At 43.2% G+C, this 26446-nt stretch overlaps 1 protein-coding gene across 1 annotated transcript in view; it reads right to left on the reverse strand.

The window, feature by feature from the left end:
• The window catches only part of ccdc69 (coiled-coil domain containing 69), a 61544-nt gene extending 35808 nt beyond the window's left edge, over positions 1-25736 (reverse strand). The window contains exon 1 of the mRNA XM_072590452.1: positions 25573-25736. Coding sequence (XP_072446553.1) covers positions 25573-25620 — 48 coding nt within the window. The 5' untranslated portion in view covers positions 25621-25736. The remainder of the gene's footprint in view (positions 1-25572) is intronic.
• Positions 25737-26446: the final 710 nt, after the last annotated feature.

Genomic DNA, 26446 nt, shown 5'->3' on the forward strand with positions numbered 1-26446 from the left:
AGGCTGGTTGTAGAACGGAGACAAGAGAGTTACAAAATTCTTGGTCACTATCAATAAATGACATTTTATATTACATAAACACCCAAATGAAACTTGCAACAAAAGCAAAAATCTTTTTCTTGTTTGGATTATCAAAGAAACAGTCAATGGGTAACAGCTGAGACTGCAAATCATACAGGAACAAGATGGGGCTATCTTGAGTCTTCCAGGTCAATGGCCTCAAACCAAAGATAGTAAGAGCTGTTGACATCAATTACGTATTCGCACAATTTGCCATGGGCATAGTTTTACACATACATAAGATGATATATGTAGGGCCATTACTCACTTGGTCTGTTGTACGCTCAATGAGAGAGGTAATGGAATAGTATTAATATCACTAAACCAGTAATTTAGAACACCAGGCTAATGTTCCCAGGACATGGGTTTAAATTCCACCATGGCAGAGGGTAAAGTTTTAAATCAATTTTAAAACAAAAATCAAGAGTTAATGGTGACCATGTAACCACTATCAATTATTGTGGAAACCTATCTGGATCACTGAGTCCTTTAATGGAAGGCATTCTGCCACCCTCACCAGGCAATCTGGCATTCCTGATCTACATGCAACTCCAGACTCTTGGAAATGTGGTCGAGTCTTGTGGGTTGGGAAAATGCTGGTCTAGCCAGCGATGCCCTGATCCAACGATCGATTGGGCATGATCTTTACATGCCATTCCGCCAGCCAGTGGGGCATGTGCAGATTAGTGGCGCTGTGCCAACCACAAACCCACCAAGCCCTTCCTCCAACTACAACCAGTGGTGGGAGAGGCATTGGGCAGTCCATCCATTTCTGAAACAATTGGAGACCTTGATGGGCCTCTTCCCACCCCAAAGCTTTCACTGCGTTGATTGTTGGCAGGTAAAGGTTTTTAGATTAGATTAGATTACTTACAGTGTGGAAACAGGCCCTTCGGCCCAACAAGTCCACACCGCCCTGCCGAAGCGCAACCCACCCATACCCCTACATTTACCCCTTACCTAACACTACGGGCAATTTAGAATGGCCAATTCACCTGACCTGCACATCTTTGGACTGTGGGAGGAAACCGGAGCACCCGGAGGAAACCCACGCAGACACAGGGAGAACGTGCAAACTCCACACAGACAGTTGCCTGAGGTGGGAATTGAACCCATATCTCCGGCGCTGTGAGGCAGCAGTGCTAACCACTGTGCCACCATGCCGCCCTAAAGGTAGAGGAGGGTTGCCTCCGTATCAGCCCCGTCACCTCCTCACACATTCCGCTCCATTGTGGCCCACCTATTCCAGCCATCCAGCCACTTGTAGTGTTCCCTGGAGCTTGCCAGCCTCGACCAAGCAAAGCACCCACACTTAACTTTCTCTTTGACACTTTGTGATAGGGAACTGGATGCAAATAGCACTAACAAGATCAACTGTCCTTCCAGATGGCAGCAGAAGCCTGTCTTAAATGAATTAATGTGCTAAGTGACCACGGGGTAATCTGCCAGAGTTGGGGATACAATTAGAACCCTTGAGCATTTGGCCACAAAGCGGTATGGAGATCTTAGTGCCCTTTTATTAACCTAGATAAACAAGGTTGATTGGAAGATTGATACACAGGTAGACAATATGCTATATGCATTTTCTAAGGCCATTTTAGACACTGAAATAGTCAATAGGGATATGAGCATTCAGTTTCAAAATCAGTTCTGAGGAAGGGTCATACTATGCCTCTACTTCTTCAGGAAGCTAAGGAAATTTGGCATGCCCGTAAAGGCCCTCAGCAACTTTTACAGATGCATCATAGAAAGCATTCTATCCGGATGCATCACAGCATGGTACAGCAACTCCTCTACCCAGGTCCATTAGAAACTACAGAGAGTTATGAACACAGCCCAGTCCATCGTGCAAGCCAACCTTCCATCCATTGACTCCATGGATAGTTCTCGATGCCTCGGAAAAGCAGACATCAAAAACCCCTCCCACCCTGGTTATAATCTCTTCCAATTTCTTCAGTGAGGGAGAAGATACAAAAGCTTAAACACATGTACCAACAGGTTAAAGAACAGCTTCTTCCCCATTGTTGTTAGACTTCTAAATGGACCTGAAAAATTTTAAATCTAATGTTGATCTTGCTTTTTGTGCACCTTGTTTGCAGCTGTAACTTTGTTTTCCTTGCTCTCTCCAATCAGCTTACAATCTTTGTATGGTATGACCTTCCTGTACTGCACTCAGAGCAAATCTTTTCATTGTAGTTAGGTACATGTGACAATAATGAATCAAATACGATTCTCGAAACGTTAACTTTGTTTCTCTCTTGACGGATGCTGCCAGGATTGCTCAGTTTCCCTAGCATTGTGTGTTTGTTTCAGATGTCCAGTATCAGTAGCAATTTGCTTGCAAGGTTTGTGAAGGATTGTAGCTCAGGTTGAGGTTCAGGGTGAACCTACTGCTCGCTGAGCTGTAGGTTTCATATCCAGACGTTTCATTACCTGGCTAGGTAACATCATCAGTGGTGACCTCCAAGTGAAGCGAAGCTGTTGTCTCCTGCTTTCTATTTATATGTTTTTCCTGGATGGACTTCCTGGAATTTGTGGTGATGTCATTTCCTGTTCATTTTCTGAGGGGTTGATAGATGGTATCTAGATCTACGTGTTTGTTTAGAGCGTTGTGGTTGGAGTGCCAGGCCTCTAGGAATTCTCTGGCATGTCTTTGCTTAGCCTGTCCCAGGATAGATGTGTTGTCCCAGTCGAATTGGTGGTTTTTTTTCTCATCCGTGTGTAGGGCTACGAGGGAGAGAGAGTCGTGTCTTTTTGTGGCTAGCTGGTGTTTGTGGATCCTGGTGGCTAACTTTCTTCCTGTTTGTCCTACGTAGTGTTTGTGGCAGTCCTTGCATGGAATTTTGTAGATGTAGTTGGTTTTGTCCATGGGTTGTACTGGGTCTTTTAAGTTTGTTAGTTTTTGTTTGAGAGTGTTGGCGGGTTTGTGTGCTATTAGGATTCCGAGGGGTCTTAGTAGTCTGGCTGTCATTTCTGAAACTTCTTTGATGTATGGTAAAGGTCATTCAGTCAAACAAGTCCACACTGACTCTTTGAAGAACATTCCGCTCCCCCCCACCCCAGACTCATCCTCCTTACCCTATTCCGATGGCTAGCCCACCTAGCCTACACATCTGCAGACACTACGGGTAATTTAGCGTGGCCAATTCACCTAACTTGCATATCTTTGGATTGTGGGAGGAAAGCTGAGCAGCTGGAGGAAACCCACACATGAGAAAAATGTGCAAACTCCACACAGACAGTCACCCGAGACTGGAATTGAACTCAGGTCCCTGGCACTGTGAGGTAGGAGTGCTAACCACTGAGCCACAGTGCTGCCCCAAAGATTTGACCCCTGGACCTCTCGTGTGTCTGCTATCCACCCAAGGCAAGAATCATAGCTCAAGACCAATAAGTCATGGCATGAAATTGAACTGGCTTTCCCTTAAACTTTATAACCAAAAGCTGAGTGGAAACAAAACGTTCTTCAAAATCTATTCATTTTTTGATCTGTAGCCAAAAGGCTAGGCAAAAGCAGCTGGCACTGATGTCCAAATACTCGTTGAACACGAGCCAACCACATAAAAAGGCTAACTGTTGGAACCCTTGTAGCTCTACTGGAACCACTGGACACTGTTACTATGAACACCACACTGTTACTACGTTAGTGATCAAATCTGTCCCCAGTCATCCAATAAAACTCATTTACTATCGCAATCTGTTATATGTATTAGATGATACACCTGGAGGCAATGTCATAATAGTTAAAAATGTGGAATATCAATCTTAGAATGCAAATATCCAATTTTAATACCAGGGACCTTCATGGATAATTTAAAAAAAAATCAAACACATGGATTTTAAATAATAAAACTCAACATCAGCTGACCTCAACTTATTCCATCTTCTTGAAACCAAGGCGAGATAAATAAACATAGAATGAACTGAGATTAACATTCCCAAAAGGCATTCAAACTCAAAAATATACCTCCTGTTTGATTTACATCTTTACAGATAAGGTTTTTAAGTTGGAGATGAAAGAGTTGTCTGCAAATCATCCAGCTGGAAAACAATAAGCCCAACACAGGAAGACATGAATGAGCTGTATTTCAAGCAATTGTTTAAACTACATACACGTTTTTGTGCCTGTGTATGATGTTGCATCCTATTATTTTTCTCATGGTTAACAAGTTTTAAAATTGTTCTTCCTTTCATTTATGAAATCTTGTAATTAGTTCCTTGTTTGATTTTGGTTTACTAACAAACTACATTTTTTGGAGAGAGGCATAACAGTGTGTTAGACATAATTTAAAATCTTTGCTGCAACAAACCAAGACGTTTACAAAGAGGTAGCCATTTTACTTGGTCATAGCAGTATATCAAGGCACTCAAATCCAAAAGAAACTAGAAATACATATCGTTCTAGCTGATGTCTTCTTTTCACTGAAAAAGTGAAAAGTTCCATTAGGCTGAAAGGAACTGCAAATGTCCCTTCAACTGACAGAGTCATACAGAATGGAAACAGATCATTTGCCCCAACCTGTCCATGCTGACCTGACATTTCAACCTGATCTAGTCCTATTTGCCAGCACTTGGCCCTTATCCCACTAAACCCTTCCTATTCATATATCAATCCAGATACCTTTTAAATGCTGTAATTGTACCAGTCTCCACCACTTCCTCTGGCAGCTCGTTCTATACTTGCGCCACTCTACATGAAAAAATTACCCCTCAGGTTCTTTTTAAATCTTTCCCCTCTCTGTTTAAACTAATGCCTCTTAGTTTTGAATTCCCCCACTCAGGGATAAAGACCTTGGCTATCCACTCTATCCATGCCCCTCATGAATTTATAAACCTCCATAAGATTACCCCTCAGCCTCTCATGCTCCAGGGGAAAATAGTACCAGCTTCTTGAGCTTTTCCCTATATCTCGAAGAGGCCATCTCAAAGTGGTAATTTTTTTCTGAACCCTCTCAAGTTCAACAATATTCTTCCTCTGGAAGGGCAATGAGAATATATGAAGTGTTCCAAAAGTGACCTTGAAGTCTGTACAGCTTCAACATGACATTCCAACTCCTATACTTAATGTTCTGACCAATGAAGGCCAGCGTGCCAAATGCCTTCTTCACTACCCTTCTACCTGTGACTCCACTTTCAAGGAACAATGCACCTGCACCCCAGTAGGAGACACAGTGTGGTGGTGGAGGGTTGCTTTTTAAACTGCAGACCTGTGACCAACGATGTGCCACAAGGATCAGTGCTGGGTCCCCTGCTTTTTGTCATTTATATAAGTGATTTGGATGTGACTATAGGAAGCATAGTCATTAAATTTGCAGATGGCACCAAAATAGGTGGTGTAGTGGACAGCGAAGAACATTATCACAGAGTACAATGAGACATTGGTCATATGAGCTAATGATCGAGGATTCACAGGTCCAATTTAATTTAGATAAATGTGAAGTGATTCATTTGGAAAGGGAAACCAGGGCAAGACTTTTACCGTTAATGGTAGGGCCCTAGAGAGTGTTACCAACAAAGAGACCTGGGGTGCAGGTGCATGCTAGTGGGTAAGTTGTTGGATAGAATTCTAAATGGACAGGATTAACATGCATTTGGAAAGGCAAGGTGCGATTGGGGAGAGTCAACATGGCTTTGTGCGTGGAAATTGTGTCTCACAAACTTGAATTTTTCCAGGAGATTGATAAAGGTAGAGCAGTAGACGTTTTCTATATGGACTTCAGCAAAGCATTCAACATAGTTTCATATGGTAGACTGGTTAATAAGGTTAGATCACATAAGATCCAGTAGGATCTAGCCAATTGGATACAAAATTTTGTATCTCTTATCACACCTTGCCTTTCCAAATGCATGTAAATCCTATCCCTTAGAATCCCCTTCAAAAACTTCCCCACCACTGATACAAGGCTCACCATTCTGTAGTTCCCTGGCTTTTCTTTCCTGACTTTCTTAAATAATGGCACCACATTAGTCAACTTCCAGTCTGCCAGGACCTCACCTGTGGTTGTCAATGATACAAATATTGCAGTAAGAGGCCCGCAATCTCTTCCCTAGCGTCCCACAAAGTTGTGGGAAATACCTGATCAGGTCTCAGGGATTCATCGACCTTTAAGCATGTTTAAGACCTCCAGCACCTCCTCTTCTGTAAAATGGGACTCTTTTCAAGATATCACTATTTATTTCCCCAAGTTCCAAAGCTTCAATGTCCTTCTCCACAGTAAAAGCTGACATGAAATGTTTGTTTAGTTTCTCATCCATCTTTTGTGTATCCCCATATAGACGGCTACATTGACCTCTAAGCAGCTCAATTCTCTCCCTAGTTCCTTTTTTGCCCTTAGCATACTTACAGAATCTCTTTGGATTCTCCCTAACCCAACTTGCCAAAGTTACTCATGTCCCATTTTTGCCCTCCTGATGTCCCTCTTAAGTATACTCCTGTTATTCGTGTATTCCTCTAGGGTTTCACTCGACCCCAGCTGTCCATACCTGACCAGAGCCTTAATTTCTCCAATCATCCAGCATTCCTTACACCTACTAGCCCTGCCATTTACACTAACAAGAACATATTGTCTCTGAACTCATTTTCTCATTTTTAAAGGTCTCCCACTTTCCAACGATCTCTTTACATGCGAAGTCTCCCCCAATCAACTTTTAATACGATCAAATTTGGCTGTACTCCAATTTAGAATTTTAACTTTTTGATCACATTTTCCTCTCAATTTCCTTTGATTACTGGGGGCCTATAATACAGTCCCAACAAGGTGATCATCCCGTTCTTATTTCTCATTTCCACCCAAATAACTCCACTGGATGATCTCCCAGGCATATGCTCCCTAAGTGCAGCTGTAATGTTATCCCTAACCAAAAACATCACCGCCTCCTGAGGTAAATGCAGTTTAATTTATCAGTCTTATCATCTCCTTCTCGGTCAGGCTCTTATCTGCTTTTGAGAAAGTGTGGACTATAGATGCTGGAGATCAGAGTCGCGAGTGTGTTGTTAGAAAAAGCACAGCCAGTCAGGCAGCATCTGAGCAGCAGGAGAATTGACGTTTCGGGCAGAAGCCCTTCATCAGGAATGAGGATTGTGGGCCGGGGGCTGAGAGGTAAATGGGAGGGGGGGGGAAGAGGTTGGGGGAAGGTAGCTGGGAAAGCGATAGGTGGATGAAGGTGAGGGAGAAGGTGATAGATCAGAGGAAGGATTGATGGACATGTCAGGAGGGCAGTGCTGAGTTGGAGGCTTGGGACTGGGATAATGCGGGGGGCAGGGGGAGGGGAAATAAAGAAGCTGTTGAAATCCACATTTATCCCATATGCTTGCAGGGTGCCAAGGCAGAATGAGGCGTTCCTCTTCCAGGTGTTGGGTGGTAATGGTTTGGTGGTAGAGGAGAACCAGAACCTGCATGTCCTTGACGGAGTGGGAGGAGGAGTTAAAGTGTTCAGCCATGGGGCGGTGGGGTTGGTGGGTACGGGTGTCCCAGAGATGTTCTCTGAAACGATCCACAAGGCGGCATCCTGTCTCCCTGATGTAGAGGAGACCACACTGGGTGCAACGGATGCAGTAGATGACATTGGTAGAGGTACAGGTAAATTTCTGACTGATGTGGAAAGATCCCTTGGGGACTTGGATGGAGGTGAGGCAAGTGGTGTGGGCGGAGGCTTTGCACTTCCTTCGGTGGCAGGGAAAGGTGCCAGGAGTGGGGGGTGGGCTGGTGGGGGGTGGGGACCTGATATGGGAATAGCAGAGGGAATGGTCTCTTCATAATGCTGATAGAGGTGAGAAGGGAAATATATATCTCTGGTGGTGGGGTCCATTTAGAGGTGGCAGAAGTGGCGGAGGATGATGCGTTGTATGAGGTGGTTGGTGGGATGGAAGGTGAGGACGGGAGGGGGTTCTGTCCTTATTGCATTGGGATGGCTGGGGCTCTAAGGCAGTGGTGTGTGAAGTGGACGAGCTTTGGCTCTGAGCTGGGACAGGACTGACTGCAGGCTTTTGCTTTGAGCTGGGGCTGACGATGCCCTCCAGTGCACCTTTTCCTGCCACCTATCGTTTGCACCTTCATCTACCTATCACTTTCTCAGCTCCCTTCCCCCCCCACCCCCTTCCATTATCTCTGAGTCCCTGGCCCATAAGTCTCATTCCTGATGAAGGGCTTATGCCTGAAACATCAATTCTCCTGTTCCTCGGATGCTGCCTAACCTGCTGTGTTTTCACAGCAACACACACTCGACTCTTATCTGCCTTTGACAGTTTGACCTGCTCGCCTTATCTACTGTACCAGACTCAGAATTTCCTCTTTTCTCACTATCACTTTGGTTCCCACCCCCACCTCACCCTTTCCTAATTTCAAACCTCCTGAGTAGAACGAGCAAATCTCCTTGCAAACACATTGGTCTCCTTTTAATTCAGGTGGAACTGTCTCTCTGATATAGGTCCCCTCGATGATCCAAAAATGTGAATCTTTGCCCCTTGCACCAGGTCCTCAGGCACACATTCATCTGTTCTGTCCACTTATTCTTGCTCTCATGAGCACATGGCACTGGGAGTAATCCAGATATTACTACCTTTGAGGACTTACTTTTTAACTTCCTGCCTAGATTCCTTCATTCTCTCTGCAGGACCTCATCCCTTTCTCTATCTCTATCATTGACACCAATGTGCACAACGAGCTCCTCCTGGTCACTCTCTCCTTTCAGAATGTTCTGTACCCTCTCCAAGACATCCTTGTCACTGACACCAGGGAGGCAACACACCAGCCTGATGTCTTGCTGACAGCTGCAGAAATGTCAGTCTGTACCCCAGACTAGATAGTCCCCTGTTACAATCAAATTGCTTGGAAACTGACATATAGAGCCAGTCACGGTACCAGAAACCTGGATCCCAGTCCTCAACTCCCTTGAAAGGCCAACTCCTGCTAGAGCATCCAAAACAACATATCTGTTTGAGATGGGGGAGGGGGGGGTGGGGGGCACCAGAGGAGGCACCTGCACTATCTGGCTAACTCTCCTGCCATTCCTACCAGTTCATCTCGTTAGGCAATGGCCTAATGATATTATCACTAGACTGTTAATCCAACCTCCCAGGTAATGTTCTGGGGACCTGGGCTCGAATCTCACCATGGCAGATAGCATTATTTAAACTCAGCAAAATTTAGAATCTAATGATGACTGTGATTCCATTGTTTGTTTTTGGAAAAACCCATCTGGTTCACTAGTGCCCTTTAGGGAAAGAACCTGCCATCCTTAGCCGGTCTGGCCTACTTGTGCCTTCAGACCTATAGCAAGGGTTGACTCTTAACTGCCCTCTGGACAATTAGGAATGGGCAATAAGTGCTGGTGTATATATCCTGTGACTGACTTTTTCAAACAAAAATCTAGGACAGTACCTATGGGGTTTCCACCTTCCTTAAACTGCCATCCATCACAGCCTCTTGTAAAACTCTTCAGTGCCTCTAACCGCTGTTCCATCTGATCCAAGCAGTCCAATAGGATTCATAACCAAATACACTTCCTGCAGATACAATCTCCCAACATGACGTGTATATTTGAATAGAAGCTTAGGGACCTTGACAACAACAGGAGAAACTGTCCCAGAAGCTGGAAGAGATGACGTATCATTTGAGGTCTGATTGCACCAACTGACTTATGCTTGTGCTGAACGCACAAACTGTCAGTAAAGTCTGGTATGCCCAAGCTCTGGCACCGGAGCTTAATGGTCCATGCCCACTGCTTCCAAGTCCACACAATATTAGCTCTCTGTTGTAGAATGTACCTGTTTATACAATGTTCCTAGTTTTGTGTGTAAATGTGGGTGCATAAGATACTACACGTTTGACAGAATGGGATATCTGCAGTTCAATGTCACATAAAACCAGTATGCCCTGTTTGTAAGGTGAAGACTTCTTATTTTGCATTTGAAGGGAAGAGAGTACAATGCATAAAGAGTGAAGTAAAACCAGGGAGTTCAAGGTGCACGACTGTATCAAGACATCAGAGAAACTACGTCATGACACCAGAAAGAGGATGTTGAGGTTAAACGGGAAACAGTGCTCACAGCATTAGACGGAGCTGAAGGAGAGACCAATATTGGATTAATGGCCCTCCAGAAAGGACATTATTGGGCTGCATCCTTTTCAAAAATATACTTTCACACGTGCATCTGAACTGGTGAGGCACTTCACTCCTTCCCCTCCCACCCCATTGAGTAGCGGTGGAAGGTCCAAAGATGTCACTTTGAAGGAGTGTAGTACAGTGGTGACCCCTCTCCCTCTCCTTCAGACCCACAAATCCTCACCTTAGATTCCTGATCTTTGGAGCACTTATTTCACTACAACATTGACTCTTTCTCCCTCCTCTGGTATTCTGCACTGTCACAATTTTTACTTCCACTCATTCTTATGCTTTGGATTCTGCTGGGAGACAGTTAGGAAGAGATGATTTTCACTGACCCAGCAAAATGGATTGAGGACTCAGCAGTGTCAAGTCAGCTGGCAGAGGCATTGCTCTGTCCTTCTGTTGGAGGGAGGAAAGAAATCGGGGCCAATTTCCAATCTGCAAGACCATTTTCTCTCTGGGACTCTAAACACAATTCCATTGCAGTGACAGAATCACATAGCAGGAATGTGCACAAACATGCTATCAACTCAACAGAGGCAATTGAAAATTCATTGCTTGGAAACAAAGAAATATTTACACTTGTGGTTACATAGAGTGTGGTGTTGCTTCATAAGCACTTTTATACAAGTCTAGGTTGAAAACAATTGTGGTGCCAAATTATTCACTGTGCTTTCTAGTCAGCAGCACGCCTCCTTTAACGTGCATTGTAGCCTCATAAGTTATTTGGCAATGTGACATATGAGATAATGGTATCAAAAATTGGTTTCGTTTCACACCATCTCTCATATTGTTGCAAGTTGTTTTGGTGTAAAATTGTTGAGAATGAATCCAACTAAGCTTTGGCTTGTTTATTTCATATCTTCCCACTCACTCCTCTTTTCCTCTGCGGGGGATAGTGGCAAGTGCTGGAAGGGTTAGTAGGCTGATTATCAATCTGGTGAACCTTGTCATGAACACTCCAGGTATAGCCAACAAGTCCTAAAGTGCAGCTTGAACCTCGAGCCCTTGTCTTGGTGGGAGGACCACTACTATCTGCAACAGGGGCTCTTCTCAGCTCAGGGATGAGGGAACACAGAGTCATAGGAACGTACAGCATGGAAACAGATCCTTTGGTTCAACCCGTACATGCCGATCAGATATTCTAAATAAATCAAATCCTGTTTGCCAGCACTTGGCCTGTAACCCTCTAAACTCTTCCTATTCATATGCCCATCCAGATGACTTTTAAATGTTGCATTATACCAGCCTCCACCACTTCATTCCATATATGCACCACCCGGTGTGAAAGAAATGCCCCTTAGGTTCTTTTTAAATCTTTCCCCTCTCACCTTAAACCTATGCTCTCTATAGACAATAGACAATAGGTGCAGGAGTAGGCCATTCTGCCCTTCGAGCCTGCACCACCATTCATTATGATCATGGCTGATCATCCTCAATCAGTATCCTGTTCCTGCCTTATCTCCATAACCCTTTATTCCATTATCGTTGAGAGCTCTATCGAACTCTTTCTTAAACGAATCCAGAGACTGGGCCTCCACTGCCCTCTGGGGCAGAGCATTCCACACAGCCACCACTCTCTGGGTGAAGAAGTTTCTCCTCATCTCTGTCCTAAATGGCCTACCCCGTATTTTTAAGCTGTGTCCTCTGGTTCGGCACTCACCCATCAGCGGAAACATGTTTCCCGCCTCCAGAGTGTCCAATCCTTTAATAATCTTATACATCTCAATCAGATCCCCTCTCAGTCTTCTAAACTCAAGGGTATACAAGCCCAGTCGCTCCAATCTTTCAATAGAAGATAGTACCCCCATTCCAGGAATTGACCTCGTGAACCTACGCTGCACTCCCTCAATAGCCAGAATGTCTTTCCTCAAATTTGGAGACCAGAACTGCACACAATATTCCAGGTATGGTCTCACCAGGGCCCTGTACACCTGCAGAAGAACCTCTTTGCTTCTATACTCAATCCCTCTTGTTATGAAGGCCAGCATGCTATTAGCCTTCATCACTACCTGCTGTACCTGCATGCTTACCTTCATTGACTGGCATACAAGAACACCCAGATCTCTTTGTACTGCCCCTTTACCTAACTTGACTCCATTTAGGTAGTAATCTGCCTTCCTGTTCTTGCCACCAAAGTGGATAACCATACATTTATCCACATTAAACTGCATCTGCCATGCATCTGACCACTCATCTAACCTGTCCAGGTCACCCTGTAATCTCCCAACATCCTCCTCACATTTCACCCTGCCACCCAGCTTAGTATCATCAGCAAATTTGCTAATGTTACTATTAATACCATCTTCTACATCATTAATATATATTGTAAAAATCTGTGGTTCCAGCACTGATCCCTGTGGTACCCCACTGGTCACCGCCTGCCATTCAGAAAGGGAGCCATTTATCACTACTCTTTGTTTCCTGTCAGCCAAGCAATTTTCAATCTATGTCAGTACTTTGCCCCCAATACCATGCGCCCTAATTTTGCTCACTTACCTCCTATGTGAGTCTTTTCAAAGGCTTTCTGAAAGTCCAGGTACACTACATTCACTGGGATCTCCCCTGTCCATCTTCAGAGTTACATCCTCAAAAAATTCCAGAAGAAGATTAGTCAAGCATGATTTCCCCTTCATAAATCCATGCTGACTCTGACCTATCTTGTTACTGCTATCCAGATGTGTCGTAATTTCATCCTTTATAATTGACTCCAGCACCTTTCCTTCCACTGAGGTCAGACTAACTGGTCTATAATTTCCTGCTTTCTCTCTTGCTCCTTTCTTAAAAAGTGGTACAACATTAGCCACCCTCCAATCTGCAGGAACTGATCCTGAATCTATCGAACTCTGGAAAATAATCACCAACGCGTCCATGATTTCTAGAGCCACCTCCTTCAGTACCCTGGGATGTAGACCATCAGGCCCCAGGGACTTATCAGCCTTCAGACCTAACAGCCTCTCCAACACCAATTCCTGGCAAATATAAATTCCCTTCAGTTCAGGTCCTTCAGCCACTGTTACCTCTGGGAGATTGCTTGTGTCTTCCCCAGTAAACACAAATCTGAAGTACCAATTCAATTCTTCTGCCATTTCTTTGTTCCCCATAACATATTCCACTGTTTCTGTCTTCAAGGGCCCAATTTTAGTCTTAACCATTTTTTTGCCTTTCACATACCTAAAAAAGCTTTTCCTATCCTCCTTTATATTCTTGGCCAGTTTACCTTCATATCTCATTTTTTCTCTGCGTATTTCTTTCTTAGTAACCCTCTGTTGTTCTTTAAAAGCTTCCCAGTCCTCCTTTTCCCACTCATCTTTGCTATGTTATACTTTTTCTCTTTTGACTTTATATGTTTCTTAACTTCCCTCATCAGCCAGACCCACCCCTGCCTCCTCATAGGATCTTTCTTCCCTTTTGGAATGAACTGATCCTGCACCTTCTGCATTATATCCAGGAATATCTGCCATTGTTCCTCCACTGTCATCCCTGCTAAGGTATTGCACTATTGAACTTTGGCCAGCTCCTCCCTCATAGCTCCATAGTTCCCTTTATTCAACTGAAATATTGTCACTACCGATTGTACCCTCTCCCTTTTAAATTGCAGATTGAGGCGTATTGTATTATGGTCACTACCTCCTAATGGCTCCTTCACTTCGAGGTCGCTGATCAATTCTGGTTTGTTGCACGATACCAGATCCAGAATTGCTTTCTCCCTGGTAGGCTCCAGCACCAGCTGTTCTAAGAATCTATCTTGGAGGCACTCCACAAGGTCTCTTTCTTGAGGTCCAATACCATCCTGATTCTCCCAGTCTACCTGCATGTTGAAATCCCCCATAACAACTGTAGTAACATCTTTGCAACAGGCCAATTTCAGCTCCTGATTCAACTTACCACCCTACTACATCCATACTACTGTTTGGGGGCCTGTGAATAACTCCCAAGAGGGTCTATCTACCCTTAGAATTTCTCAGCTCTATCCATACTGACTCTACATCCCCTGATTCTAGTTTTAGACTCCCTCACCCTGGGGAAAAGATCTTGTCTATCCATCCATGCCCCTCAAGATTTCATATACCTCTATAAGGCTACCCCTCAGCCTCCAACCCTGGCAACATCTTTATAAATCTTTTCCGAACCTTTTCAAAGTTCACAAAATCCTTCCTATAGAAGGGAGACCAGGATTGCAAGCAGTCTTCCAAAAGTGGCCTAACCAATGTTCTGTACAGCCGCAACATGACCTCCCGACTTCTATCCTCAATGCACTGACCAATAAAGGCAAACATACCAAATGTTTTCTTCACTACCCTGTCTAACTGGGACTCCACCTTCAAGGAATTAAGAACTTGCACTTCAAGGTATCTTTGTCCAGCAACACTCCCCAGGAACTAAACTGCCTCATTCCTTTCCACCACACAAGTGCCAGGCACTGACCATCCCCCTCAGGGCATGGGAACACCATCAACTGCATTTCCCCATCCAAGTCACACAGATCATCCTTGGAGTGACACACACTCCTTCTCGGTCACTGGGTTAATATCTTGAAACTCAATCCCAACAACACCGTAGTATATGACAACATGGACTACAATGATTCTAGAAGATGATCCACCATTTCCTCATGATCAATAAATGCTGCCCTTGCCAACTGCACTCTCTAGAAAGAATTAAGGAAAAAAATCAGCTTTGCATAAACTTCAATTCCTTTTCAGAATTGGCTGTCATGCATCTTCCTCATGACCTTCTTTGACGGGACAACAGATTGTATGAACCTTCATAAAAGGACAGTGGTCTACTGCACAGTGCTTTCCATTTTCCCAAATTTGATCCTGGAAGACTTGCAAAAGGAAGCTGCCCTAAACTATATTTCTGATTAGCATATAGGTTATAAATTAACCATGATTTTATTGAATGGTAGAACATGCTGAAGAAGCCGAGTTCAAAACCCATCATGGTAGTGGAGGGAATTTAAGTTAAATCAACAAATCTGCAGCAACATATCCGGTAAACAATAAGTTTCACCTAAAAATCATCTGGTTCAGTAATGTTCTTCAGGGAAAGAAATTTGCTGTCCTTTTTGGGGTACAGATTTGATGGGCCAAAGGACTTCTTCTGAACTGTAATACTTAGCTAGTGTGAATGACTTGTGACCCCAGAATCACTGTAAGTCTGACTCTTAACTGCCCTCTGAAATGGCTTAGTAAGTGCATAAACCACAAGAGAAAATGTGAAAAACAAAAACACTGGAGTAACCATTCCAGATGGATCTAGGCACAGGAACCACCAGTGAGAAGTAGAGATGGAATCAATGAATGGAGGGTTGGCTTGTGTGATGGACAGTTCGCAACTCTCTGTAGTTTCTTACGGTCCTTACGGTACCAAGCCGTGATACATCCACATCGAATGCTTTCTATGGTGCATTTATAAAAAAAATTGGCAAGTGTCTTTATGAACATGCAGAATTTCCTTGAAATACTGAGGAAGTAGAGGCACTGTTGATCTTTCTTGACTGTCGCATCAACATGGGTAGATCAGGACAGATTTTTGGTGATCATTGCTCCTGGGAACTAAACCCTCTTGACCATCTTCACCTCAGCTCCATTGTAGATTGGGGTGTGTCCTTCACTTTGCTTCCTGACATCAATGACCAGCCCTTTCATTTTGCTGACGTTGAGGGAGAGTTTGCTATCTTTACACCATGACAGACAGTTAGTAACCTAGTTGACCACTTGTTAATCTGCCTGTCACAGATTAATCTGTCCACTGAGCAACTACTGCACAATCCTTGTGGAGACCAAGTCCCATCTCCATATTGAGTTCTACATTGAATAATGGAGGGTAGGCTATCACCATGCTACCGTGTCTGCGCGGGTTTCCTCCAGGTGCTCTCGTTTTCTGCCACAATCCAAGGATGTGCAGATTAGGTGAACTGGCCATGCTAAATTGCCCATAGTTTTCAGGGATATGTAGGTTAGGTGCATTGGTCAGAGGTAAATAGAGGGTAAGGGTCTGGGTCTGGGTGGGTTACTCTTCAGAGGGTTGGTGTGGACTTGTTGGGCTGAAGGGCCAGTTTCCACACTGTAGAGATTCTATGCTAAATGAGTTGGACTTAGAAGATGGAGCATTTTAAAACTGAAAATCTTTAGCAGCATCTGAACTGCATTCAGCCACAATCTGTAACTACATGGACCCATACATCCCACACTTGAACATTCCCTTCAAACCAGAGGACTAACCCTACTTCAATGGAGGGCATGTCACAAGCAATACCAAAAAATGAGCTGCCAAACTGTAGCAGTGACAACACGGGACTGTAATCAACAGAAGCACCATGCAATAGGCAGGACAAAGTGGCTTCACAACTAGTCCATTTTAAGCTCCGCAGTTTTGTCACATTCGAACATGTAGGATAGTAGACACTTAAACAACTCGCTCGAGGAGGAGGTTCAGCATATGTTCCAATCCTTGATGATGGCACATTACATCATGTCAAGACAAACATTTGCAACTATTTACAATCAGAATGGATAATCCATCTCAGTCCCTTCATAAGGCCTCCAAGGTCAGTTCAACTTATTTGATTCACTTTGCTAATTATCAAGAAATGGCTGAAGGCACTGGATGCTGTAAAGGCTGTGTGTTTTGACAACACTCTAGCTGTAGTTCTGACAATTTCTGCTTCAGAACAAACCATGCTCCTAGTCAAACTTTTCTAATGCAGTTACAGAATTGGCATTTACCCAGCAATGTGAAAACTTGTTTATGTACGCCCTGCCCATGAAAGGCAGGACATATCTTTGCAGCTATTTACCACTCCTCGTTTGTCCTCACAGTAAAATGATAGAGTGTTATCTTTTGTGCACTTATCCAGCAACATCCGACTCACCAACACTCAGTTCAGATTCCACCAGGTCTACTGGACCCCAGAGCTCTTGACTGCCAAATATAGACAAGAGGGCTGATTTCCAGAGGTCAAATAAGTAACTGAGCATGACATTAGGCAACATTTGACCTAATATACCATCAAGGAGACCTAACAAAATGGAAGTAATGAATAATCAGGGATCTCTTGTCAATGATTGAAGTCCTAACTAGCATAAAAGTAGATGGTCATGGTTGTTGGAAGTCAGTCAGTTCAATCTGAGGGCATTATCTTGAGAGGCATTTCCAGCAATGTACTAAATCTGTCCTTCAGCATAAGGTATTAGTGGGATGTCCACTGATGAGTGAAGTGTTCAGCTGTATTTACAACTCCTCAGATATTGAGGCAGCCTGTGTCCACATGCAGTAAGACATTCAGATATAAGCTGATGAGGGTAAATAACATACACAGACCTTAAGTGGCAGGCAATGGCCAGTTCTAACAAGAGAGAATTTAAGTATTTCTTTTGACATATAGCTATCACTATATCCCAACCATCAATATCCTAGAAATTAGCACTGACCACTAATGTAGTATTATATGGCTACCTAGGATACAACAGCAGGTCAGAGGATGGAATTCTGTTTAGCATAATTCATCATAATCTCCCAAAAGGTGTTTACCAGCTACAAGACACAAATCAGGTGAGTGATAAAATACTTTTCATATGCCTGGATGAGTGCAGGGCGGTATTCATGAAGCTCAGCACAAAGCAGCCCACTTAATTGGTACCACATACATCACCTTAAACATTTCTTGTTGGCACCATCAATGCACAGTGGCAATGGTATATACCACCTTCAAGATGCACTACTGCAATTCACTAAGACTCCTTCAAAAGCACCATCCAAATTCACTACCTCTACTCCCAAGGGCAGCAGACACGTGGGAACACCAACACCTCCAATTTCTCCTCCGACTCACTCACCATTCTGACTTGGAACAAAATGCTCTTCTTTCACTGGCACTGTGCCAAATCTTCAAAGTCCCTTGCTACCAGCACTGCAGGTGTAATTAGGGATGGGTAATCCCTGGCCTTCCATGATGCTAACATCAGACACACAAATTAAGAGAAGTTATAGCTGAGTGCCTGTTAAAAAAGTTGTTGATATTAAAATGCAACAATCATTCAATTACTATGATTGATACTCTCCCCAAGCAGTTTCCCACTTGTGTATTGTAGGTTGTAAACACACCTTGGAAAGTCACCATGAACTACACAAAACAGAAGTCCCAGACTGACCCGCAAGCATCAATTTGTGCTTTCAGTGCAATGCAATTATGATTTTGGGTAAGGGTGTCTGGTTTCTTATTGCTACATTTAAATTTTATGCCAGGTTAAAAAAAGTCACTTGATTCAGCTTGCATTTGTGCATACAATCATTCGGAAGGGTGTAACATGAGGCTTATCATTATCAAAACACTTTCCATTTAGAGCTGCATCTTGTTTCTTAGTTACACAAACTACTTCATTATGACTGGATTGACAAAATTGTTTTGAATATCACAGAGTTTTAGAGACATTGATTGGGGTGACTAGACAAGAATTGGAGGATCTATCAATAAGATGAGATGAAGTAAATAATTTTAACCAATTACCTCAAAAGCAATTGGTTAGAAGATGGAGCTGTGAAGAATGAATAAGAAAACAACCGAGGGTTATCGACAGTTTGTGAGTGGGCAAATATCTGACAAAAACGGGCAATAAAGTAGGAAAATGTGAAAGTGTCCATTTTGGCAGAGGGAAGAAAAAAAGAAGGGTATCTAAATGGTAAAAGATTACAGAGCTCTGAGATGCAGAATAATGTGGGTGTCCTAGTGCATGAAGGTTCATATGCAGGTATGGCAGGCCAGTAGGATAAAAGTAACAGAATGTTATTATCGCAAGGAAAACTGAGTGCAAAAGTAGAGCAGTATGCTTCAATTCACCATGGTGTAGAAGAATCTAAAACTAGGGAAAGCTGCTTAAAAATAAGGGGTTGCCTGTGTAAAACAGAAGAGGTGATTTTTTTTTCTCCCAGAGGGTCATGCGTCTCTGGAAATCCATTCTCCAGGAGGTGGTGGACGCCGAACCTTTGTATATTTTTAATCCAGAAGTAAATGGATTCTTGACAAGCAGGAAGGTGAAGTGTTATTAGGGATAGGTGGGTATGTGGAATTATTAAATTGAATGCTGGAGCAGTCCCTACGGGCGGAGTGGCCAACTTTACTGACATGTTTTGCAATTCAGATGTAATTAAAGAAAGCTTGTGTTAAAATTAAATATTAAATAAAGTAATGCTGGAAATCTGAAATAAAACAGACAATGCTGGCAGCATCTGACCTGGTAAATGGTCATGGACCTGAAAAGTTAACATTGCTTCTCCTGACAAATGCCGCCTGAACTCCTGAGCATGAGCGTTATGTTCTAAGGCTTTTTGAAAAGAATGAGAGAGGGGAAGAATTTTAGGGAGGCATTTCAGAGCTTAGGGACTTAAGAAAAAGCACATGAAGGACACTACAGGCGGGGTCAGAGGGGCTCAAACTGGGCTCTGTGCTGTGCATTTCTTTCAGCCTTTCAAGGCTACGCTTGTACATTTTCAATGAGAAATGCATTGGAGCCATATTTACAAACTGGTAAGTGCCTCTAAACTGTAGCACAGCCAGATCATGACTTCAGTATTCTTGTAATTCTGATTTAAAGACAGGAGTTCCCAGTTTGAAAGTCCAGGTTCCAGTCTATGACCTCACGTAACTTCATAACAGTTGCACATCATTCAGGGACATGAAAAACAGCTCATTGGAATTAGCTGAAGGAATCTAACTTCACACAAACAAACAGTCTCGTTGCTTATTTCCAGCTATTCCTGAAATTCTCAGGATTTTGGGTTATTTTCATACTTGAAATATTGAACCATGATCTTGAGGCTTTTCGTCTTTTACTCATTAGAACAAAAAATAACCAGAAAAAAATCGGAGCAGGTGTAGGTTATTCAGCCGTTTCAGCCTGCTCTGCCATTCAATGTGATTGTGGCTCATCTTCCAACTCAGTACTCTCTCCTCACTTTCTCCCCACACCCTTTAATGACTTTAGCCCTAAGAGCTATACCTAACGCCTTCAATGTTTTACACTCAAGCGTTTCTGTGGCAGAGAATTCCATGGGCTTACCACTCTGAGTGAAGAGATTTACCCCCAACTCAGTCCTAAACGACCTTAACCAGATCCTTCACGGTGACCCCTGGTTCTGGACTCCCCAGTCATCAGTTACATCCTTCCTACATTTTCCCTGTTAGAATTTTGTAGGCTTAGAAACTCATTTTCATAAACTCCAGTGAACTTAATCTTAACCGATCCAGTCTCTCTTCATGCATCAGTCTTTCCATCTCAGGACTTAGTCTTCGTTGTACTCCCTCCATGGCCAGAACAACCTTCCTCATATAAGGAGACCAAAACTGCAAGCAACACTCCAGTTTGGTGTCACCAAGGCCTTGGACATTTGCTGTAGGTCAGAATGGCAAAAATACCAAATATCAAAAGTGAACAACAATTACACTGTCGGTTTTTGGAATACATGGTCTATATTTTTAGAGTCATAGAGATGTACAGCATGGAAACAGACCCTTCGGTCCAACCCATCCATGCCGACCAGATAGCCCAACCCAATCTAGTACCACCTGCCAGCACCCAGCCCATATCCCTCCAAACCCTTCCTATTCATATACCCATCCAAATGCCTCTTAAATGTTGCAATTGTACCAGCCTCCACCACAGCCTCTGGCAGCTCATTCCATACACATACCACCCTGTGTGTGAAAAAGTTGCCCCTTAGGTCTCTTTTATATCTTTCCCTCTCACTCTAAAGCTATGCCCTCTAGATCTGGACTCCCCGACCCCCTGCCCCTCATAACTTTGTAAATCTCTAGAAGGTCACCCCTCAGCCCCTGACACTCCAGGGAAAACAGCCCCAGCCTGTTCAGCCTCTCCCTGTAGCTCAGATCCTCCAACCCTGGCAACATCCTTGTAAATCTTTTCTGAATCCTTTCAAGTTTCACAACATCTTTCTAATAGGAAGGAGACCAGAATTACATGCAATATTCCAACAGTGGCCTAACCAATGTCCTGTACATCTGCAACATGACCTCCCAACTCCTGTACTCAATACTCTGACCAATAGAGGAAAGCATACTAAACGCTTTCTTTACTATCCTATCTACCTGCGACTCCACTTTCAAGGAGCTATGAACCTGCACTCCAAGGTCTCTTTGTTCAGCAACACTCCCTAGGACCTTACCATTAAGTGTAGAAGTCCTGCTAAGATTTGCTTTTCCAAAATGCAGCACCTCACATTTATCTGAATTAAACTCCATCTGCCACTTCTCAGCCCATTGGCCCATCTGGTCCAGGTCCTGTTGTAATCTGAGGTAAGTTTAGACCAGAGAGGTGCTGGAAAAGCACAGCAGGTCAGGCAGCATCTGAGGAACAGGAAAATCAACGTTTCAGACAAAAGCCCTTCATCAGGAAGAGAGGCAGGAAACCTCCAGGGTGGAGAGATCTCCACCCTGGAGACTTCCTGCCTCTATTCCAGATGAAGGGCTTTTGCCCAAAACGTCGATTTTCCTGCTCCTCGGATGCTGCCTGACCTGCTGTGCTTTTGCAGCATCACTGATCTAAACTCTGGTTTCCAGCATCTGCAGTCCTCACTTTTGCCTAATTGAATACAAATACCACATATTGATTTATATGGCAGCCAAAATGTCGGGCATAAGCTAGATGTCCCAATGACTGTTCAGCCATATTAAACCTTATATCTCTTCACTGTTTGCAACAGAGTTCTGACTGCACTCAATCAGCCATGATTTGGAAACACAGACATTTCTGGTGAAGGGCTTATGCCCGAAACATCGATTCTCCTGCTCCTCGGATGTTGCCTGACCTGCTGTGCTTTTCCAGCACCACACTCTCGAAACACAGACAGTATCCAACATTAGTTGTGCATCTCACTTACATATACAACACATATTCCTATACAGGGCATTTTTAAAAAATTCCTTCATGGGATATGTGTATTACTAGCTGGGCCATATTTTATTGCTCAGCCCTAGTTGCCCTTAAAGCTGCCTTCTTGAACCACTACAATCCATATGCTATCAACCCATACAGTTAGGGAGTAAGTTCCAGGATTTTGACTCAGCAACACAGAAGGAACAACGATATATTTCCAAATCAGGATGGTGGATTTGCAGGTATCAGTGAGCAGGTTGTTGCTAAGCAACTGTTGCTTCGTAGCACCTGTTGAGAACACCTTTCATCACCTAACTGATGATTGAGAGTAGATTAATGGGGCAGTAATTGGCTGGGTTGGAGTTGACCCGCTTATTGTGTGCAGAACATACCTGGGCCATTTTCCACATTGTCAGGCAGATGCCAACATTACAGCTGGACTGGAACAGCTTGGTGATGGGAACGAGAAATTCTGGAGAACAATTTTCAGTACTATCATCAGAATGTTGTCAGGGCCCATACTAGTCAGTGCCATCAGCCGTTTTACAGAGTAAACCAAATTGGCTGAAGACTGGCATTTGTGATGCTGGGGACCTCAGCAGGTGGCTGATGGATAATCCACTTGGTCCTTCTTGCTAAAGGCTGTTGCGAATGCTTTAACCTTATCTTTTGGTCTGTTATGCTGGGCCCTCCCATTACTGAGGATAGAGATGTTCCAGTCCATTGTAAACATAAAAAAAACATATTCTCACATTATGCCTTCTTCAACCAAACAAATCCTTGGGGTCAGCCACTGCCTGCTGCATGCCCCATGGCAATACTCTAAGCAATCTGATGAATCAACTTGCCTTTGTATTTCAACAAAAGCTCAGCAGTTAGTTGTACCCTCAATTCTCCATGGCAATGCATCTACCAATCAGCACTCTCTTCTCACACAGTTTGAATTGTTCTTCCCTTGATTATTTGGGATTCTTGTGGTTCTGTCCTGATGATTGTCAAGACTGAAAGCTTCAACAATATGTCTATTTTACTTAATACTCAATGTTCTGTACTATTAAGTGACTATTTCCATACTTGCTTAAAGTTTCAGTTTCTACAGAGAATGGTCAGGCCTTTGATGAAGCTCTATTTTTGGTGACTTCAAACCTTGTGCATAAACCAGTTGCTTTCTGTTCCTGATTTGTATGTTCTTTTATAGGCTGAGTGAAGCTTTCTCCTGACATCGAAGGTAAATGCGTGAATATGCAAAGGTCACAACGGAGAAGGATAAGCAGCTAGAAGAGGGAGGAGGAAGAGGAAGTGTGGAAGGGTTGTCAGGGAGCCCCCTCCCAAAAATGGCCATATTATCTCCTCCTTTGGAGTTATTTCCTTTTGCCTCTTGTGTACATTAACTTCTCTTCAGGAAAGAACAATGTGTGTCAGAGGATATCAATGTTTAAGTGACGTGGCTGTCACAGATGAACAGCTAGGAGAAAGTGAGGGCTGCAGCTGCTGGAGATCAAAGCTGAAAATGTGTTGCTGGAAAAGCGCAGCAGGTCAGGTAGCATCCAAGGAGCAGGAGAATTGACATAGGACTGAAGAAGGGCTCATGCCTGAAACGTCAATGCACAGATGAACAGTTGCCAGTGTGTGCAAGCTGTGAGATGGGGATGTGACAGTACTCAGTGTGTGAAGTTGAAATAATACAGGACTATTGAGAGTCCTGATAGATAGAAATTGTTGGTTGCTGAGTGATGGAGATTTTGTCATTTAAGTAGCAGGTGAGGCTAGTTGGTTGGATATGACACTTAATTTACCCTCCTAACGTTGTTCACATGTGCGAAATCATTGTCCTAGATGGCAGTCCTCTGGTCCTTCTTGAGGATATAGGAATTGTCTCCTTTCTGTCCTCTCTCTCTTATTGTCAGGAATTATTTATTCTTCCAAAGCAAAATCTGTAAATGATCTAAGCACCGTCTGCAATGTGCTTCCTCTTCAAAAGGGTTTAGGTAGTGAGATGTTCCAATGATACAGGTGCTAGTGTCTTGCAGGCATTCCACAGTGTGGGAAGCACTGACTGCACAGATAGTATGAAAGTTAGCAGGTAGCTGATGTTGACACCCTTTGTGCAGTGCACTCTTGAATTACTTGCTGGTCTCAACCTCAGTATCAGTTTTTAGAAACTACCCAATGTAGCTTCCAAGGTGAAGCAAGGTCATGATGATTTGAATATAAAGATGTGATTAAAAATTGGTCTGCTACCCTTCCAGGCTTCACAGGCATGATTATCAAATGTTATTTTACACAAGTTATGATAGAGAGCATAGGATTTTGAATGAGCTCAAGTTGATGGTGAATACAGAGGCAAGGCAGTGTACATGTGAAAAATCTATAATTCCATGTTTTTCTCTCTACAGATACTCTGACTCGCTGTGTGCATCCAGCATGTTATACTGAAACAGTTACATATCTTTGGAGCAGAGCTGACCGGAAAGGAGTCTGTGTTAGAGCCAGCCACCTCACAGATCTATAATATTGATACAAGAGGGTCAGCTTTAGTTGGCTCATTGGTCTGGAGGCCTCAAAAGGAGAAAATAGTAAATGCCTCCCTGAGAAATAATTTCATCAACAGTTCAAGATCGTTTCAACGAGCTAGTTGCAAGGAAATGCTGCATTTTATTTGAAAACAAATGTTAATGTATGTTACAGAATTTACTGAAAGGGAGCATTTGTTCAAAATATGGTGCTACAAACGTGGAATTCCCACACTCTCTACCTATCTTTCTGTGATTCCTAAGTAAGACTCTCACATTTCAGTGCTTCACATTTGAATTTAGTTTTCCATTTCCGCTTTCTCATCTTTTAAAACGGAAAGTTGAACCACTTCCTTCTCCTTGACACAGTCACACCTGATTTGGCTAAAAGCCTATTCTTGCATTGATGAAACTCCCTTCCCCTCCTATCATTTGCTAACGGGTTACTAGGCCCTCGGTTTCATCTTCTTCATATTAGAATCTGGTTGGTTGGATAGTGATAACTCATCTGGCTCCTCTGGTTCTCTGTCGCCGTTGTAACAGTTGTACCAACTGATCCGTTCAATGTATCTACAGACAGGAAACTTTCACAATCCCTGTGTGATTTAAGTCGCTAGCGGTTATTTCCAGAGTAGCTAAAACAGAGTAGCGATTTTTACTTCGAAAGTCTGCAGGAGTGCTGCCATTGCGTGGATGGAAATCACTTGTCAAACTCACATTACTATCTCTGCACTTTCAAGTTTCTCATAACAAAAGTGACACGTGAAATACTGTAGCTAACGCATGCTTCCTACTGTATACAGAAAAGTCCTGCTGGGGATCTTTCATATTTTGCCAGACAGATCTGTGAATATTTTAGACACTTGTTACAGACTTTCCACTCGTGGGTAACCATGTTACAGCGTGGCTTCTACTGACCAACAGCAAACGCTTGTTTGACCTGCTTCCTCAATTGAAAACAAAACGTTCCCGGAATTAAGGAATCTGAGGCTTACCTTTTTACTAGATTTACAGCAGCATAACTTACTGCTACTGCTGCCCATTCTCCAGACTCAATGCCAGATATCTGCCTGTAAAAAAGCGTGCTGTCTGTAACACTGACGGCGAAACATTAAACCTTCAGCACTTAGTAACCCAATTGGTTTGAACTGAGCCCGGGTCTGCAGTTTGAACTTGCGCTGAGCAGTTTGAGTTACCGTATGTACTGTAATGAACACGCCTTCAGGAAGCTATCAAACTATTGAAGTCCTATCGCCACGGTGTTTAAAAGAACACAGGAAGCTTAAAATAAAGCAAATAGCGAACACAATAGTGAAGAGTCATTATCATCCTTTTGGGAGCATGGATTTTAGAAATAAATTTCAGGTGTGGCTCATTATTATACGACGCCCAATTGCAGGAAATGATCGTGGGAGGTGTCTGAAGATATCGAAAATTAAATGCAATAAGTATAAAAGGTACAGGGGATGTAAATATTGCCCTTATTGGATTCTGCTTGTTAGTGGTATAGGGGATTGTGTAGTCCTGTTTACTATTAGGAGTGTGTGGACAATGTGAATTCACGCACATCCAGAAGCTTAGAAAGGATTAGAGGTTCATGGGTTAATATCAGATCAACACTGGTGTAATATATGTAATATTGCAAATTGTCTTCTCTCTGAACGAATATGATTCACAATGACTATGGAAATGTTAAAGTTCAAGTGATCTGGAGTAACATCTTGCAGAGAACTCAAGTACAGAAGGTTCCTTGTTGATTAATGATGAAATGAGTGAGGTAGGTAATGTGCTATTTTCTCAGATGACCACTACTTGTATCCTGTAGTATTTGCCACCTCAACTACATGGTGATGCTGGGTAATGGCTGTT

Source organism: Chiloscyllium punctatum, chromosome 20 (genome assembly GCF_047496795.1).
Source record: "Chiloscyllium punctatum isolate Juve2018m chromosome 20, sChiPun1.3, whole genome shotgun sequence".
In the NCBI taxonomy this organism is placed as follows: domain Eukaryota; kingdom Metazoa; phylum Chordata; class Chondrichthyes; order Orectolobiformes; family Hemiscylliidae; genus Chiloscyllium; species Chiloscyllium punctatum.